This window comes from Glarea lozoyensis (assembly GCF_000409485.1).
Source record: "Glarea lozoyensis ATCC 20868 chromosome Unknown GLAREA11, whole genome shotgun sequence".
NCBI classification, from domain to species: domain Eukaryota; kingdom Fungi; phylum Ascomycota; class Leotiomycetes; order Helotiales; family Helotiaceae; genus Glarea; species Glarea lozoyensis.
Genome location: NW_007360985.1, coordinates 595657 through 610465, shown reverse-complemented (window position 1 = coordinate 610465; position 14809 = coordinate 595657). Strand labels below are relative to the sequence as shown.

The 14809-nt window shown below is 45.6% G+C and overlaps 6 protein-coding genes across 6 annotated transcripts; 1 reads left to right on the top strand and 5 right to left on the bottom strand.

Annotated features, from left to right (window-relative positions):
• Positions 1 to 3480: 3480 nt before the first annotated feature.
• Positions 3481 to 4407, bottom strand: GLAREA_11119 (uncharacterized protein; the record flags this gene model as incomplete). Its single annotated transcript, XM_008079308.1, has 1 exon — positions 3481 to 4407. The coding sequence occupies one exon, from the start codon at positions 4405 to 4407 to the stop codon at positions 3481 to 3483; it is 927 nt and encodes a 308-aa protein (XP_008077499.1).
• A 597-nt stretch (positions 4408 to 5004) lies between these two features.
• On the bottom strand, positions 5005 to 6288 carry GLAREA_11118 (uncharacterized protein; the record flags this gene model as incomplete). The annotated part of the gene is made up of 1 exon (XM_008079307.1): positions 5005 to 6288. One exon carries the CDS (start codon positions 6286 to 6288, stop codon positions 5005 to 5007), a length of 1284 nt encoding a protein of 427 aa, XP_008077498.1.
• Positions 6289 to 7279: 991 nt separating this feature from the next.
• Positions 7280 to 7844, top strand: GLAREA_11117 (uncharacterized protein; the record flags this gene model as incomplete). Its single annotated transcript, XM_008079306.1, has 2 exons — positions 7280 to 7678; positions 7728 to 7844. The coding sequence occupies 2 exons, from the start codon at positions 7280 to 7282 to the stop codon at positions 7842 to 7844; spliced, it is 516 nt and encodes a 171-aa protein (XP_008077497.1).
• A 1127-nt stretch (positions 7845 to 8971) lies between these two features.
• Positions 8972 to 10159, bottom strand: GLAREA_11116 (uncharacterized protein; the record flags this gene model as incomplete). Its single annotated transcript, XM_008079305.1, has 1 exon — positions 8972 to 10159. One exon carries the CDS (start codon positions 10157 to 10159, stop codon positions 8972 to 8974), a length of 1188 nt encoding a protein of 395 aa, XP_008077496.1.
• An 850-nt stretch (positions 10160 to 11009) lies between these two features.
• On the bottom strand, positions 11010 to 12540 carry GLAREA_11115 ((Trans)glycosidase; the record flags this gene model as incomplete). The annotated part of the gene is made up of 3 exons (XM_008079304.1): positions 11010 to 11731; positions 11780 to 12441; positions 12488 to 12540. 3 exons carry the CDS (start codon positions 12538 to 12540, stop codon positions 11010 to 11012), a joined length of 1437 nt encoding a protein of 478 aa, XP_008077495.1.
• A 929-nt stretch (positions 12541 to 13469) lies between these two features.
• Positions 13470 to 14229, bottom strand: GLAREA_11114 (Mss4-like protein; the record flags this gene model as incomplete). The annotated part of the gene is made up of 2 exons (XM_008079303.1): positions 13470 to 14050; positions 14109 to 14229. 2 exons carry the CDS (start codon positions 14227 to 14229, stop codon positions 13470 to 13472), a joined length of 702 nt encoding a protein of 233 aa, XP_008077494.1.
• Between the last annotated feature and the right edge of the window lie 580 nt (positions 14230 to 14809).

Genomic DNA, 14809 nt, shown 5'->3' with positions numbered 1-14809 from the left:
CAGGAAGAGACTGTGCGGAAGTTGCGTAGTTATATACACGTTCCTAATCGCGCTTCATCTGGACAAAAGTTAATCAAGAGCACTAGGACATTCGGATTCGATAACTCCTTCTAATTCCTCACCGAAGAACCACCTCTGGACCCATCAACGGCGGGAGAAGATCCTTCTTTGGGCAGGTTGAACTTCTGACCTGTAAGTCAAATCATTGCCAGTCATGCAAGGCCAGCTTCTGACTTTTAGCACGCGTCTGATAGATTTCCCAGTAACGCCGAATAGATACAGCAACGTGGTATCATTTACGGCGAAATACGGCGGCATTTAACAGTTATTGGACGATGGTTGGCTTGCTTCTTTCGTCCGAAGAATCTGGGGTAGAAGTGCCCCTGAACACAAGGAACGTTAAAATGTAATTATCGCAACAGAATTCTACCCTAGCTCCGGGGAATATTGTGCTACATTGTAAGTCGCAGACGCGGCGTGGAATTCGGCCAGATAGCCTTGATAGAAGTTCCCAGAGCAAATAGCCATCGTGAACATTTCGGACGATATTCTGAAAATGGAATTCTATAACTCTAGTTGGGAGAGTGACCGATGAGCACCAGGAGCTAATAATCATGCGACGCTTCCGCCGGATTAAAAGCTTGTCTGTCGTTTGTGCTTCTGTAGCTTACGTACTTTGTAAGGCTCTTCATAGGTCGGTGGGTTGAGTACCGGTCATCAGGTTGAAATTAAGTCAGTATCCTGACCGGGAATTGCACCTCAAATCAGAGCGCAAGATCATTCTAGCTCATCGGAGATCGACAGGAGCCGCGAACCCTGATCTTCCGTCAGCCTGGCTAAGATAAATGTTGAAGTCTAGAACAAACCGACACAAACATGTGCTGCATAGTGCCGAGTGAAGACCGAATCTATACCTCATATTGAACATCTCCTTGATATTTATCTTTGGGGCAATGGGGGTGTAGAGAATTTAACTAGGGTGGTGATGGCCGGGAGGCAGTTGTCAGAAAATGCGGGGTAGTGGAGCTATCGTGGGAGGCATGGTCCCACGGAGAGACATGAGTTCTCATGTGCATGCTCCTTTACGAAACAAATAATCCCCAGAGCGCATAACAGTGATCTCCGATTGTGCAAGTAGATAGATAGCAAGGGAAACCCTTTTCTCCAGTATTAGAGCGGACAACATATTTGAGCTGCAGACTGCATTTATAACCTTGTATCCGCTCCAGTGAACACTGTCATCAAACCATTCAAGATATAAAACACGTAATCAAACAGATGAAGACAGCTACTGAATGAATGGAACTATCTCTATTACTGGCATGTTTAGTTCGTCACGGAAAAGCATGTGCATATGGGGAAGGTACTTGCTTCCCAGTCGCTAATCTTCAACTAACCGCCCGGATATTGTACATTTACTTTAGCCTCGAACCGAGGATCTGCGACCCCTGAGGGTTCATGAAGAAATTCAACATGCGCAGATGATGGGTAGGTATAACGACACAACTGCAGGGCTTTTTCTGAGAAATCTTCCATCCAGATAATCAATAAAGACTTAGGAGAGTCGAGAGTAGGATTGAAATGTGTTCTGTTACGTAACAAACGTAACCTTCAAAAAGCTGTGCTCAAATCTCAAGTATGCACCAACTATTTTCGAGGCAATCTTAGCAAAAGATTTGACACGTACTTCTTGTCACTTGACAAAGCAATAATAGCCCATAATTGAGACTTGGCTGCTGTTGATTGATTGTAAAATTGTTTGCGTGGTGGTAGAGTCAAGCTCCCTTTCCCAACGATAGCTCCATGTTTTACGTTGCATGTAACGTTAATTTGATGATTTTTAGCACACGTGGATAACACCCCATCGTCGCAATTCAACTTCTTATCGATATGAAGAAAGGCTACGTTCTTTCTTCTTCCAAAACTTTTTGGATGGTTGTTTGAAACGTTGTTATCAGGGTGCTCGAGGGACCGAGTAAGAAAGCGGCTGTGAGCTTCCGTTTTGATGAGAGAACCCATTCTTTATGAGAGTGCATCAAACGAAGAAGACATTGATTAAGATAACAAGGAAAGAAGCGCAAAACAGAACCGCAAGAAAGGGAAGCATAAGAGGCAATTGAACCCGAGTGCTCGCTCTCCTAAGATCCTGAAGTCAACAGTCATCCCGACCGTCATCAGCTTTTTGGGTCCGAATGTGTAAGGTTTGTGTGCAATGGTTGAAGATGCAATTGTGAAAGTGCAAATAAACTCACAGCATGAATTTTTCACCCCCAGAAATCCGACAGTCGACGGTCGCTCAGATAACATACCAGGTAAGAATGCTTAGCAAGAACCCGTGAGCAGCATTCATACTGGCCGTGATCGAACTAGCAAACGTATGTACGGCGCAGTCACGACGCCCACTTGGACAATCTTTTGAATTCTCTAGAGTTTACAACTTACCGCAATACGACGATAATTACGTCGTACGCGTACTCATTCGTTTGTGCAAGTGCTTGTCGATTTCAGTTTCGTATATCGTTTCCTCAATCCAGCTACTGCCGTTCGTTCGTGTTTGCGGTCAGAAGGTCGGGTGGAAGAACCGCTCAATTGCGACTTGCTTGGAGCTATGTAGATACTCCCACAGCTCGTTTGAACTCCAGAAGATGGCTCTGGAGAGCACAGTGATTCGAATTAATTTTGGGGAGGAAGCTTGTTGATGGTGTTGGGATGAGGATGATGAGGAGAGGGAAGAGGTGAAATAATCTATTGAGGCTACACTAAATCTCGGTGATCCTCGTATTCATCGCCCCGCCAACCCACCCTCCCTATATTGGCAAACTTTATTTCAACCTCACTGGGACTCACTAAGACAGTTCGATTGTTATACATCCGATGCTTAGTTTTGTGTAATGCTTGACTTTGCCCTTGGGATTATTGAGCCTGTTCACTCTTGTCAGCTGCGATCAAAGATTTTGCTTTCCCAGACGGAACGCAATTTCACCAAGCTTCCATTTCTGCCTCCAAGATCATCGACTTCATGACGAATTGCACCGAGTGTCTTATTCGGTTTATCGAGGGATCAGGAGATTGGGGCAGATGAAATTGCCGCCCATTCAAAGGTTAAACTTATTTACACTCTTGAAACTCGAAAAAGAAAACCTTATTCTGGGCTTCCGAAGAAAATTACTGTATCCTTTGTATCCTAGCTATTTACAAGGATTTGAGAAGATCTTCTTATCTGATAGTGATTCAAGATGAAAACTATGGAACGGAACCAGAGCATGCCAACCCCTCCAGTAACTCTTTTCTACCGCCATTCAAGGAAGTCATTGCCAACCGGCTGTAATCATAACAACATACATAAATTGGAATCGTCGAAGTAGCAAACATAAAAATCAGATCTCCCAAATACAACTACTTCAAATGAAAATTCCCAAACCACTTGTTTTTCCCCAAAGAATTCTTGTTCGCTAATCTCGAAGTAGTCTGGGCCACAACTTATCTCTGAAGGGTAGATGCTCGAAATTTCTTTGTGAGCTTCTGGGTAACAGTTTCCATAATGTCTAGGTAGCCGGGAACTGGCTTGGTGTCATCACCTTCAGCACGAAGATCTAGAATCTCCGGAAAAGTGAGGAGTCGTGTGCATTCCTTTTGGTTATCTAGAAAGACGTCAAGTTCCTCGGCAGAAATGAGTTCGTACGGCCCATCCGGGCCATAAATCAATAAGGATGCAGAGAAATTGATAAAACTTATCTCTACTTCCGTAGCATCTGCAAGCAACGTGCAACGGCAGTATGCGTAGATTTTCTCGAGAGGAACATCTTCATGGCCTTCGAGTGCGATTTCCGAATCTTCTGACGGCCAATCGTTTGGCTCCATTCGTTCAATGGAAAACAAAGCATCGTCGGCCAGAATGTTTGGTTGGTGAGCTGCAACATTTCCTGCAATTATCAAGTCTTGGTCGACCCATCCAAACCCAAAGTTGCCCCTGATCTGAGCCCAAAATCTCTTCCTGACCGCGATTCCAACTCGTACGAGTGGTTCGCGTTTTTTTGCTTCTTTCCTGGCGGATTTTAAAGAAGCTTCGAGTTTCGCGAGAGAGATCTCCAAGCTTTTGCGTTTGTCAACTTCGAGTGAAAGACGTGCCGACGACATTCCCAGGTGCTTGTCCTTTAACTTTGATGCGTTTATGCTTTTCTTCAAATCCAGTTCCAACTTTGTTTTCCCAGCTGCGGCCTCTTTCAGTGTTGTGGTGACAGTCGTCTGGAGATCCGTACATCTTTGCAATGACTTGCGATGAAGATCTTGCCACTCCGCGCTGATTTTCACCCAAGCCTCTACGGCGGTCTCGAGTCTGCGCTTCTCATTCTTGAGTTGTTCAAATTTTTTATTCGAACGGACGATTTCTAGGTCTCTGAGATCCATATTGATATAGCGGTGGCAGTATTCGTATTCGAAAATCTTACTGGTAGATCTTTCGACTGGTAGAAAGGCACGTGAGAAGTCAATGGGCTCGGAAGTTGCGCAACCGAGCTGAATCGATGGACTGAAGGTGAAAAACTGGCGATATCCTTGGATTTTGCAGAGCTTTGACAGTGAAGGGTATGGCGGGACGACACTATACACTTTTTGATGAGAATCGGTGGTTGGGACCTTTACTTTCAGGTCAAAGTAACGAACTTGAAAGTGTCAGGAGAGGAAATTTGTTTTCAGAGCTCGTCAAGCGTCAACAATAGGAAGTGGATCCACTTGTGGATCCAGTGGTCTACAAAGGTGAGTTCCTAGCTGAGGTATCGTCCTCAAGTAACGGCTCATTTAAGTCTTATCCAATTAGCGGCTGCAATGTCTTAATCCAGCTCACCACCAGTGCAATATGTATCTATGTGTATATGAGTTGAAACAAGGGGTCTTTGTTCTTTGATTAAAGTACACCTTTTTGTATTTGATGGATTTTCATGGACACTTTTACACCGAGATGAATAAATCTGAAGAATACTTTGAGAGTAGCTTAATAACTTTTATCTATGATCTCCTTCTTCTTCCCAAAATTCCGCTGAACCTTTCGGTAATATAACCCATATGATTGAGTTCAGCACAGATATTCACGTTCTGCTCTACCGTTTTGGCCATCATTTCTGGTGTCCTAGTTTCTTCGAGTTCATTGTCAAAACCGATCCGACAATTTCCCTGAGAAATAAGGAATCTAGATACAAGGTCATCGGGTAGATCCAGGTTCTCCTGAGAGAGTACGCACATCCAAAACGTTGAGGTAAGATTGAAAAATTGAACAATTTGAGGTGTAATCCGGGAGCACAATGTTTGAAGATAACTTGTGGAGACTCCATTGTCATTATCGACACGCTCTAGCCCAGAATCCTGTTGTTTCCAGATATTGACAATACCATAAATATCGTCTATATCTCGATAATTGAGCCAGTACAAGGAAGTGTCCGCAAGAAGATTTGCTTGATGTGCCGCAGCATTGCCGGCTACAATCATTTCTGGATCAACTGCCCCCCAACCCATAGTCTGTTTTGTATGTTCCAGGAATCGGTTGCGAATAGCTATACCAACTTCGACAAGCGGCTTGTGTTGTTGAAGCTCTTTCTTGGCAGTTTCCATCGACGCTTCGAGTTTTGTAACAGAAGCCTTCAAGTCTTCGTGTAAGGAATTCTGCTTGGTAATAGCCTCTAGGAAGGCAGCGTGCACAACTAAATGAGCTTTCTTTTCTGAATTGAGAGCTTCTTCAAACTCTGTTGCTGCGCGTTTCCACGCTCCAAGATCTGATTCGGCTTCAAGGGCCCTCCCTTTCCATCTGTCAAGCTGTGTCCAAATTCTTGTCTTTTGGGATTGAAGTTTGCTCCGTTCACTTTTGAGACGTTCATTTTCCTCTGTTTCCGAAACAAGCTTTTCTTGAAGTTCCGTTGTTGCTCGTTGTTGATTGTTGAGATCTTTTTCGAATTCCTGTGCCCTCCATTTCCAGTTGTCATCACCAGTTCTGAACCTTTTCTCCCAGAGTACCAGGTCGGAATTCTCACTTTTTAAACGCTCGTTTTCTGCTTTCAGTTGACTGATTTCGTCGTTCTTGTGTGCCAGATTGGTGGGAAGATGCAGGCAGTCACAATTGAGGCCATGATTGACAAGACCATTGGGTTGCCCATCAAACGCGGATTGGGGTGCGTCAGGTGTCTCTGTATTTGAAGCGCGCGCTGCCGAGTCAAACCCGTCTTTCAGAAGTGAGAGATCGGAGATTCCGTTGAGTAAAGGTAAATCTCGAGTAAGAGAAGTATCAGTAGAGCGCATCATCTTGTGCTGTACAGCACGCAAGTGCTTATGTTTTAGATCGTCAATATGTATGAAGAGAGAGAGAGATTTTCACAAAGTCAACTCTAAAGGGAGTCCAACGTCAACAAAAGGAAGTGGGGCAGTCGTGGTTTCGCTAAACGAGAGACTTCGAAGGTGAGTTCCAAAGCAGCGTGGACAGAAGACAAGGTTGGCTCTGAAATTGGTGTATCTGAACCCCTAGTCGTGATATATTTGCGACAGTTTTATAAGGCAAAGTTGTTAGATACGTTTTCACAAGATATAATATTGACGACCTGTGGAGGCCATATATTTAACCTATCTCCTCAACAGACCTTTTGATATTCAACGACACACGGAAACTTTCATGTCATTAGCCACAAGTTACTTGTGCAAATAGGCAGTCGATATAACATTAGAGAGAAAGGAATGGTGCTCCAGCTTGCAAAAATGTTCACACAAGCTAGGAAAAACACCTAAGTCTTGTCGCTCAAGATCATTATGAGAAGAGATAGTCGTTTAGAGCCGAAAAGCTTAGAATGGGCTCAGAAAAAAAAATGGCATGATTTTGAGATTGAATTAAAGTCGACAGGTTATTCTCAGGCCCGAAATCAGAACCTGCCAGATTACTTTAATGAAAGCAGGTTCCTATAGGAAAGGATTAGTACTATACAATAAGCAGCATAATATCACAAAAATGTGACAAGAATTTAACTAAAGAAATAGACGTAACGTAGACATTAAAAAAGCTTGTTCTACAGAGAAATATTCCTATAGATTATCGTCATACATAGCGAAAAATAACAGTAAGGTAAGAGCAATTAAGTGTCAGGTGATCATGACCCACTTCCAACAACAGTTACTAGAACACAACCTCGAAACTTCGTCCTTCTGCCTAAAACAACAAATCAAATACTTTCAACTCCTAAATTCTTTTGAACAATCTTGTCAAACTCGCGTCAGGTCTTATAGTGATTGTCTATTCACAAATCAAATGGGCCTAACAGCTCTAGTCCACGGCTTCAAGCTCAGCGTCGCCGCCTTCGATGCATTCCTCGAGGCAAACGGACGCAATGGAACTTGTGGTTACAAAACCACGCCCGAGGACGACGCAGACATTGCCACGCTCTTCCGTGACAAAGGAGTCGACTGCGAGGTCAGGGTTTTCATACCACATCTAGCTGGATTCAATTTACCTCACCATTTATACGTTTGCTATGATTGGATCTTCGTGCTTGTCACGAAAGAGATTGAAGGGGAGTTAGAAAAACCAATTCCCGCGTCGTTTGAGGAGATGAGGAGGAAACTGGGGGCGGAGTCAGGGATATCGAAGTATATCGTCGTTAACGACGACGTGCTCTGGGCCCCTGAAGAGCTGGTTAAATGGAATACTGTAGGTACCTGTGTCAACAAATGCAACGATGATGGCTAACCGTCATGAGGCGCCAATAAAATGCGGCGTTTGCGATGACTCCTTTGAATCCTGGCAACGGCGTATGAAGCATCGTCACGATCAGCATGGGATTCTGGAAGAGTTCGATCCTTTGCCTGATTGCTAAATGAGTCCAAGTATACTCCACTAACACAACGTTATAATGTCACTTTAGCTTCAGATCACACTCGTCGATCGTGTTAGAACCACAGACTTTATATCCCACCCCTAGCTCAAACCAGTCAAAAAGAAGGATGAACCAACCACGTTAGAGATACTCATGTCTAAGAGCTACTCACCCCCTCTCCTCATTCATCTCACCATGAGCAACCAACCTCCCACTCAAATCTAGCTTATCCACCACCCAACCCATATCCTCCCATCTAAAATATCCCGTCACCCATCTCCTCACCCGCTCTCGCAAACCTCCAAATAATAATATTCATCTTCGCCGTATCCACAAAGTGTGGATCTAGTTTTAGCAGCGGAGACGGTGGGTTTCCTCGTATCTGGGTATTTCTTCCTAATGAAGTAGGATGCTATTTTTTGTACGTGTCTGAACTTTGAGGAAATAGGAATTTTATATGTGGTGTGGGTGTGGCATGTTTAAGTGGCTCAGAGGATTGATTTGACATGTTCAGTTCGCATTTGTGTAGAAAGTAAAACGAACGTGGACGGTGTAATTTTACTAATCATCATTCCACAACAAGACGCCGAGATTTGGGTTGAGATTCTGCAAATGGATGGGTCGGGGTGTTGGCTTTCGACAGGAATAAGGTCACAGAAGATGATCCAAAGAAGGATACGCACCGACGATTTACCCGTGAGTCACACGGGAAAAGAAGTTGGTGGTCGTGGGTGGTCATTGATGATGATATATTCTTTGTTCGGTTGGTTGGAGGCTGAATTCGGCACTTCTTTTAGCTGAACGACTATTCACAAGAGTGCAACTCCCACACCACCAGCAGTTTAAAATATAGCGCTCCAGATCTTGTGACGTTGGAACCATACTCGTCCATTGCTACATTGGCTCGGCCTGTTCTAATCTTTCATCTTCTTTTGCGCTCTCGTTACATTGAAGGTGCAGGAATCATAGCAACCGCTTGACTGGATGAATTTTGAGTCTTGGATATATTCTTTCAACACTGACTTACTAAACGTCTCCTTCCCCTGGCACCTAATTTCCCTGACGCCTTCTTTCCCTTAACGCTATTCTCCCTCAAGCATGAAAGTAAAATGACTCGCCCATATAGTTCAAGGTGCAAGTGGCATATCAAAAAACGTATTAGCATGAAGAACTTTATCGGAAGATAAATTGTCATTGTGATCACAGCCATACATCCTATTGAAAAGATCTTTGTTTTCCATATATTCCTTGCGATTGTAAAGCCCTCTGAAGAGGTTTCGGTCGTGGTCTTCAATCTGGCTTTCCTGCCCATTAACATCAGCGAAAGGTAATAAAGAGATCTGAGAATTCCTTGGTGATCCCATGAAGCCGAGCTTGAATAGACTTTGATCAGCGAGACAATCACGACTGTGCGCTGCGGCGTTCCCGCGCATTAAAGCAAGCTGGATTGCTCTGAGTGGAGGAAAAGCAGCCCTTTGCTTTTCCCAGAAGCGCAATCGAATGGCAACACCAACTCTGAAAAGCGGCTCTTTTAGCGCTGCTAAGGAATTTGCTCGAGCAAGTTGTTCTGACAATTTCCAATACTCCGCTGGTAGATGTGCCACCGCGACAGTTTGTCCGGGAAGTGGATCCAATTCCATCGCCTCGGATTCATTGTCGGTTTCCAAATCCATATCCACAGACTCATTGTCGATCTGTGCCAGTTTATGTTCTCGCTCATTCGCTTCCTCGAGCGTTTGTTGCGTGGAAAGGGTTATTCTCAACGCGTCTCTCTCAGCTCGAAATCGGTTTCTCTCTTTCTCATTCGCCTCATCAAGCATTTGTTGCGTGGACACTGCTATTCTCAACGCGTCTCTCTCAGCCCGAAATCGGTTTCTCTCTTTCTCAGTCGCTTCATCAAGCATTTGGTGCGTGGAGAGTGCTACTTTCAATGTGTCTCTCTCATGTTGAATTTGGTCTCTCTCATCTCGAATTCGGTCTCTCTCATTCTCAATTTTTCGACATTTAGCAACCATAGCGTCATAGTCATATCTAAGTGTCCTCAAGGCCTTGCTCTCACTGACTTCCAGGCTTTCGTCACGCAGTTCGGCATAATTGTCTTCAAGTTCCCTCAAGGTGTCCTTAACTTCCCGATAGTCGTCACGCAGGTCGTCATAGTCGTCTTCCAAATCTTCCAGTCTGTCCCCGAGCCGCCCATTTTCATCAATCAGCTCATCCTTATCTTCTTCCAGATCATCTACCACCTCATGGAGCCGGGAAACGCATGATGTCAAGTATTCGACTTGGAGCCTCAATTGCAGCAGCTTCTCTTCCATATCCGGTTCAGCCTGGCGATGAGTTTCGTTGATTATGTTCCTGGAAAGATAGAGTTACATATGCATGTAGTGGACTATATCCCGAAGAATTCGTTGTTAGATCGGACATCCTCGAATTTCCCTTCCTTAGATATAATGTTGACATCGATCTCACCTCGGATTTGCACTAGAACCAGTTAGCGAAGGTAAAGAATTGGCTACCGCGAGTGAGGGAAATCAGGTATCGTACCTAGGTAATGACTGTGGGTGGCAATATCTCTAAAAGAGCGTTGCGTGTTGCGACATGTTGGAAAGTATTGATGTTTTGCAGAAGTCAAAAATGAACTTCAGGTAAACATCGCTTAGCAATCCGAGCCGGAAAGCTAGTCCGTTCTCGCAAATGAAGCTAAAGTGCACCCGTAGTGAATATCAAACAGTTCATCAAAAAGATGCTCCATTCTTGCTAGAGATGTTTGAAAAGGTATTATGTACAAGGTGTAAGAGGCCAAAAGGTAACGTATCAGGTCAATGTCTTGAAAGTTTCCAAGAGTGTATGAAGGGAGGGAAACTAAGAAGTGAAGAAAGGTTCGGAGCAAAGACCTTCGGTGATCACCTGACAACTTCCAACATGTGATTCTAGCACTACTTTGGCTGGAGGTCCTTGTTTGCTGATAGGCGCAAATAAAAAGGGGTTCAAAGATGCCTGAGAGAAGTTACCATAAAATTCAGAAAGAGTCGACCACTAAATTCGAGTAGCTTGGCATATATTCATATTTTCCCAGTCCCAACTCAAAATATCATAACCATAACCTCCAATACCCAACCCCACCGAACCTCCAACCCTAGGTACCTGTCAACCCCTCACACTGCTTTACTCATCCTTAATATACTTCTTAAACTCCACCCCCACAACCCCCGCACTCTTCTTCAACCACCTCTTCTGCCCGCCCTCATAATCCACATACGTAACTCCAAACCTGGTCTCATACCCCTCCGCCCACTCAAAATTGTCCATCAGACTCCACGCCATATACCCCTGAATCTTCGCGCCCTGTTCCACCGCCTCCGCCAGCGCATGGATATACCCCCTGAAATACTCGGCGCGGAACTCGTCGTCGAGGATCTGCTCGCGGGGAAGGTCGTTTTCACCCTTGAGAGAGGTGCCGTTCTCAGTGCAGAATACAGTCGGGTACCCGTAGCGTTTGGAGATCCAGAGGAGGAGATCGCGGAAAGCGGGTGGGTTGGGACGGAGCCAGAAAGACTGGGTTTCTGGGCCAATGTTGTCGCCGGATTTGGATTCGAATAGGGTTTCGAGGTTTCCTAGGAAGTCGTTGGGGTCTGCGGGTGTGGTTTTGTGTTTTATGTAGTTGGCGGTGTAGTGGTTCATGCCATAGAAATCGTTCGAGCCTTTGACGAGCGCGAGGTCTTCGGACGAGAATGTGGGGAGACGAGAGCCAAGTTGTTTGCGCATGGAGGCTGGGTAGTCGCCTAGGTAGATGGGGTCAGCGAACCAGGAGATGCTGAATTCGAGTTTGCGTTCGGCGGCTTCGACGTCGAGAGGGTCGTTGGGGTCCCATGGGTAGACACCGTCGCCTGGATGTGTTAGTAAGTTTGGATATTTGAGAGGAGGGGGTGAGCTACCATTAAGAGTGATTCCGATTATCCCACCATCCTTTGGTTTGAATTCCTCTCTATATATTTTCACCGCCGTGCCGTGAGCAACTAGAAAGTTATGTCCCACAATCCAAGGCTCGGTACTACTATCCCCCACCGCACTCTTACTCCTATCACTCGTATGTCCCGGGGCGAACAACCCCGTATTATACCCCAGAATCGAACTACACCACGGCTCGTTGAACGTGATCCAATGCTTGACCTTCGGCATCGCCTTAAACAACACCCTCGCATAATTCGCATAATCCGCCACAAACTCCTCTTTATTCAGAAGACCTCCATATCGCTCATCAAGCTCATTCGGTAAATCCCAGTGGAAAAGCGTGACCATCGGGATGATCCCCTCAGCGAGTAGGTCGTCTACGAATTTGACGTAGAAATCGAGACCGGCTTGGTTGATGGGATCGTTGCGGCCTCCGAGGGGAATGACTCGCGACCAGGAGATGGAGAAACGGTAGGCTTTTGCGCCGGTTTCTTTGAGGAGCGCGATGTCTTCGCCGGTGCGGTGGTAGGTGTCGCATGCTACGTCGCCGGATGAGGCACCGGCGATTTTGCCGGGGATTTTACAGAATTTGTCCCAGATTGAGGGACCACGGCCATCTTCTTCGGGTGCTCCTTCAATTTGGTAGCTGTGGCTGTTAGTTGTGTATAGTGGGATGGAAAGGCAGAACTTACGATGCGGTAGCAAACCCCCATAGGAAATCTTTGTCGAGAACTTTGCCCACCATCTTGATGATTCCGTTTTCTTATTTATTTAATAATTCCTTTCACTTGCTCGTAGTAATAACTCAAACTTCAAAAAACGTATCAAAAAAGCCAAAGCAGAATACCAAAAATATTCAGGAACACGCCAGTATAAGTAACCCAATTTCCCCGGAACAACTCGCATGGAAGCTCCCCGTATTGGGAAACACTCACTCAGGTACCTACGCACTTTCGGTCCGTATCGACCGGGAGAATACACATCAGCCTCATACGATGCATCAATGGCTCACTTCACGATCCTTTTTTCGGCCTGATGGCCCCGCCATTCACTTCAACCCCGCTATCTCATGAGGGGTGGCAGAACGGCCCGCCTAAACCGCCGGGTGAACATCGGGCGAATCCTCGGAATCGTTATGGTGGAATATCGATAGGTGGTGAATGGAAATCGATGGGTGAGACCAGGAATTGAGAAGATCGTGAGACTGTCATTTCCTGGTTAGGAAAATATCGGGGTATCGGGTGGCGGGGAAGTGTTTCGACTGTAGTGACTGAACCATGGGATTGGGAGGTGGAAATGGTGGAGTTTTCTTGGTTCCCGTCGATCAAGGTTGTCTTGTTCCGCGGTTTGCCAATATCCCATTTCTAACATGCCATTGACATTTCAATATTCCATTGTTTTTAACTTTATCAAGTATCGTTAGAGGTATCGTACAATTATAATCTGATCTCCTTCCCATGCTATGTAGCCTCCCTTTCGATTCTACCCATTTCTCAACCTATTCGTATAAGCGGACTTGCTAGAGATGCTCATTGCTTTCAAATATGATTTGTACCATTATATCGCCTCCAAAAGATGACTATTCATAACGCCAATCCTCTTCATGGACGTATTTCGACCATCCTCCCGATGTTGCGTCCATTCAATGTTCCATCCATTCGATTTACCATCCCTTCAATGCTCCATCCTCTCAACCCCCTCATCCAACTCCCCAGCTTTCCGTTTCGCAGGACTAACACCACTCTCCTCATCCTCAGCAGTCCACTCCACAACCTCCCACTCAACAGTCCACTTCCCATCCCCACCACTCTTCCTCCTCCCCGTCCTCATCTTCCCCAACTTACTCCCCTTAACCAACGTCTCAAACCACGGCAACTCAGTACTATACTCCTCAACCCCCTTCTGCCCAAGATTTGCCGCATTCATAATCTGCACCCTCTCGCTCTCAGCATCACTCAGCGCCTCCGCAGGCAACAAACCCATCTCCTCCAAATCGCGTAGATCCGCACTACTCAGCGAGCCTAACGTGACGGATATATAGTCGGCTTCGTCTGTTAAGGGTGACTCGGCCCAATAACTCAACGGCGTGCCGCAGAAACCGCAGAACGCGCGTTTGGCATTTTGTTCGTCAGGAGCAGTATACGACCTTCGGATCGAGGAGTGGGATTCGTCGGAGAAGAAGGCGAAGGTGCTGGATTGGTACCAGGATAGAGGGATGCGGAGCCAGGCGGAGAGAGGTGTTGCTTGGGACCGCCCTGTGAGGGAGTTAGTTTGCGTACCCTTTGGAACCAGCTTTCGTGATATAGAACATACGATTAGTCGAGCTGCTGTCGAAAAACACCTGTGCTGTTTGCGACGCGTCGTGGGGAACTGTAACTGTGTATTTATTGCGTCCGCAAGAACAGCCTCCAGAAAGGCATCGATGGCTTGCCATGTTGCTCTTCGAGTTGTGTATATCTCCTTGCAGCTGAATATGGAAACTTGAAAAGACGTTTGCAGATAAGGAGTGTAGTGAAAGAGTGTAATACAAACAAAATTCGCAGTGTAGAAAGTACGAACAGAAATGGAATGTTCGTGAAATAAATGATCTGACGTATTTGGTTACTGTGTCGAATGAACAAGATGATTGGTCGCAGTCGAGGCGGGGCAACGGGATGAACCCGGTCGTTGGTCACGGTTGGTGGGAGGAACCTAATTTGAACGGCAAACGGAGTGGGATCATACGTTTTTCTGCCTATGGGATCACACAAGTTCTCAATATATTGTTACATGTGTAGGCTGCCCTCGACGTTGCCTCTGATTGTGAGTCGAAATATCAAATTCAGAGAAACTTCCAGTCAAGAGAGCATCAAGTAGGTGATCCTCCGAGGGAGTCAATTGTTTGTCACTAGAACGGCCCGTGTACTCACTACACTTATTTTTGGTACAAACGAATGTCCGGCCCCTTGGGAGGTTTGGTCACTAGCAATGTTTGGAAACCAATGAAAGCCTCGAGTACTAATTATTTTAAAATA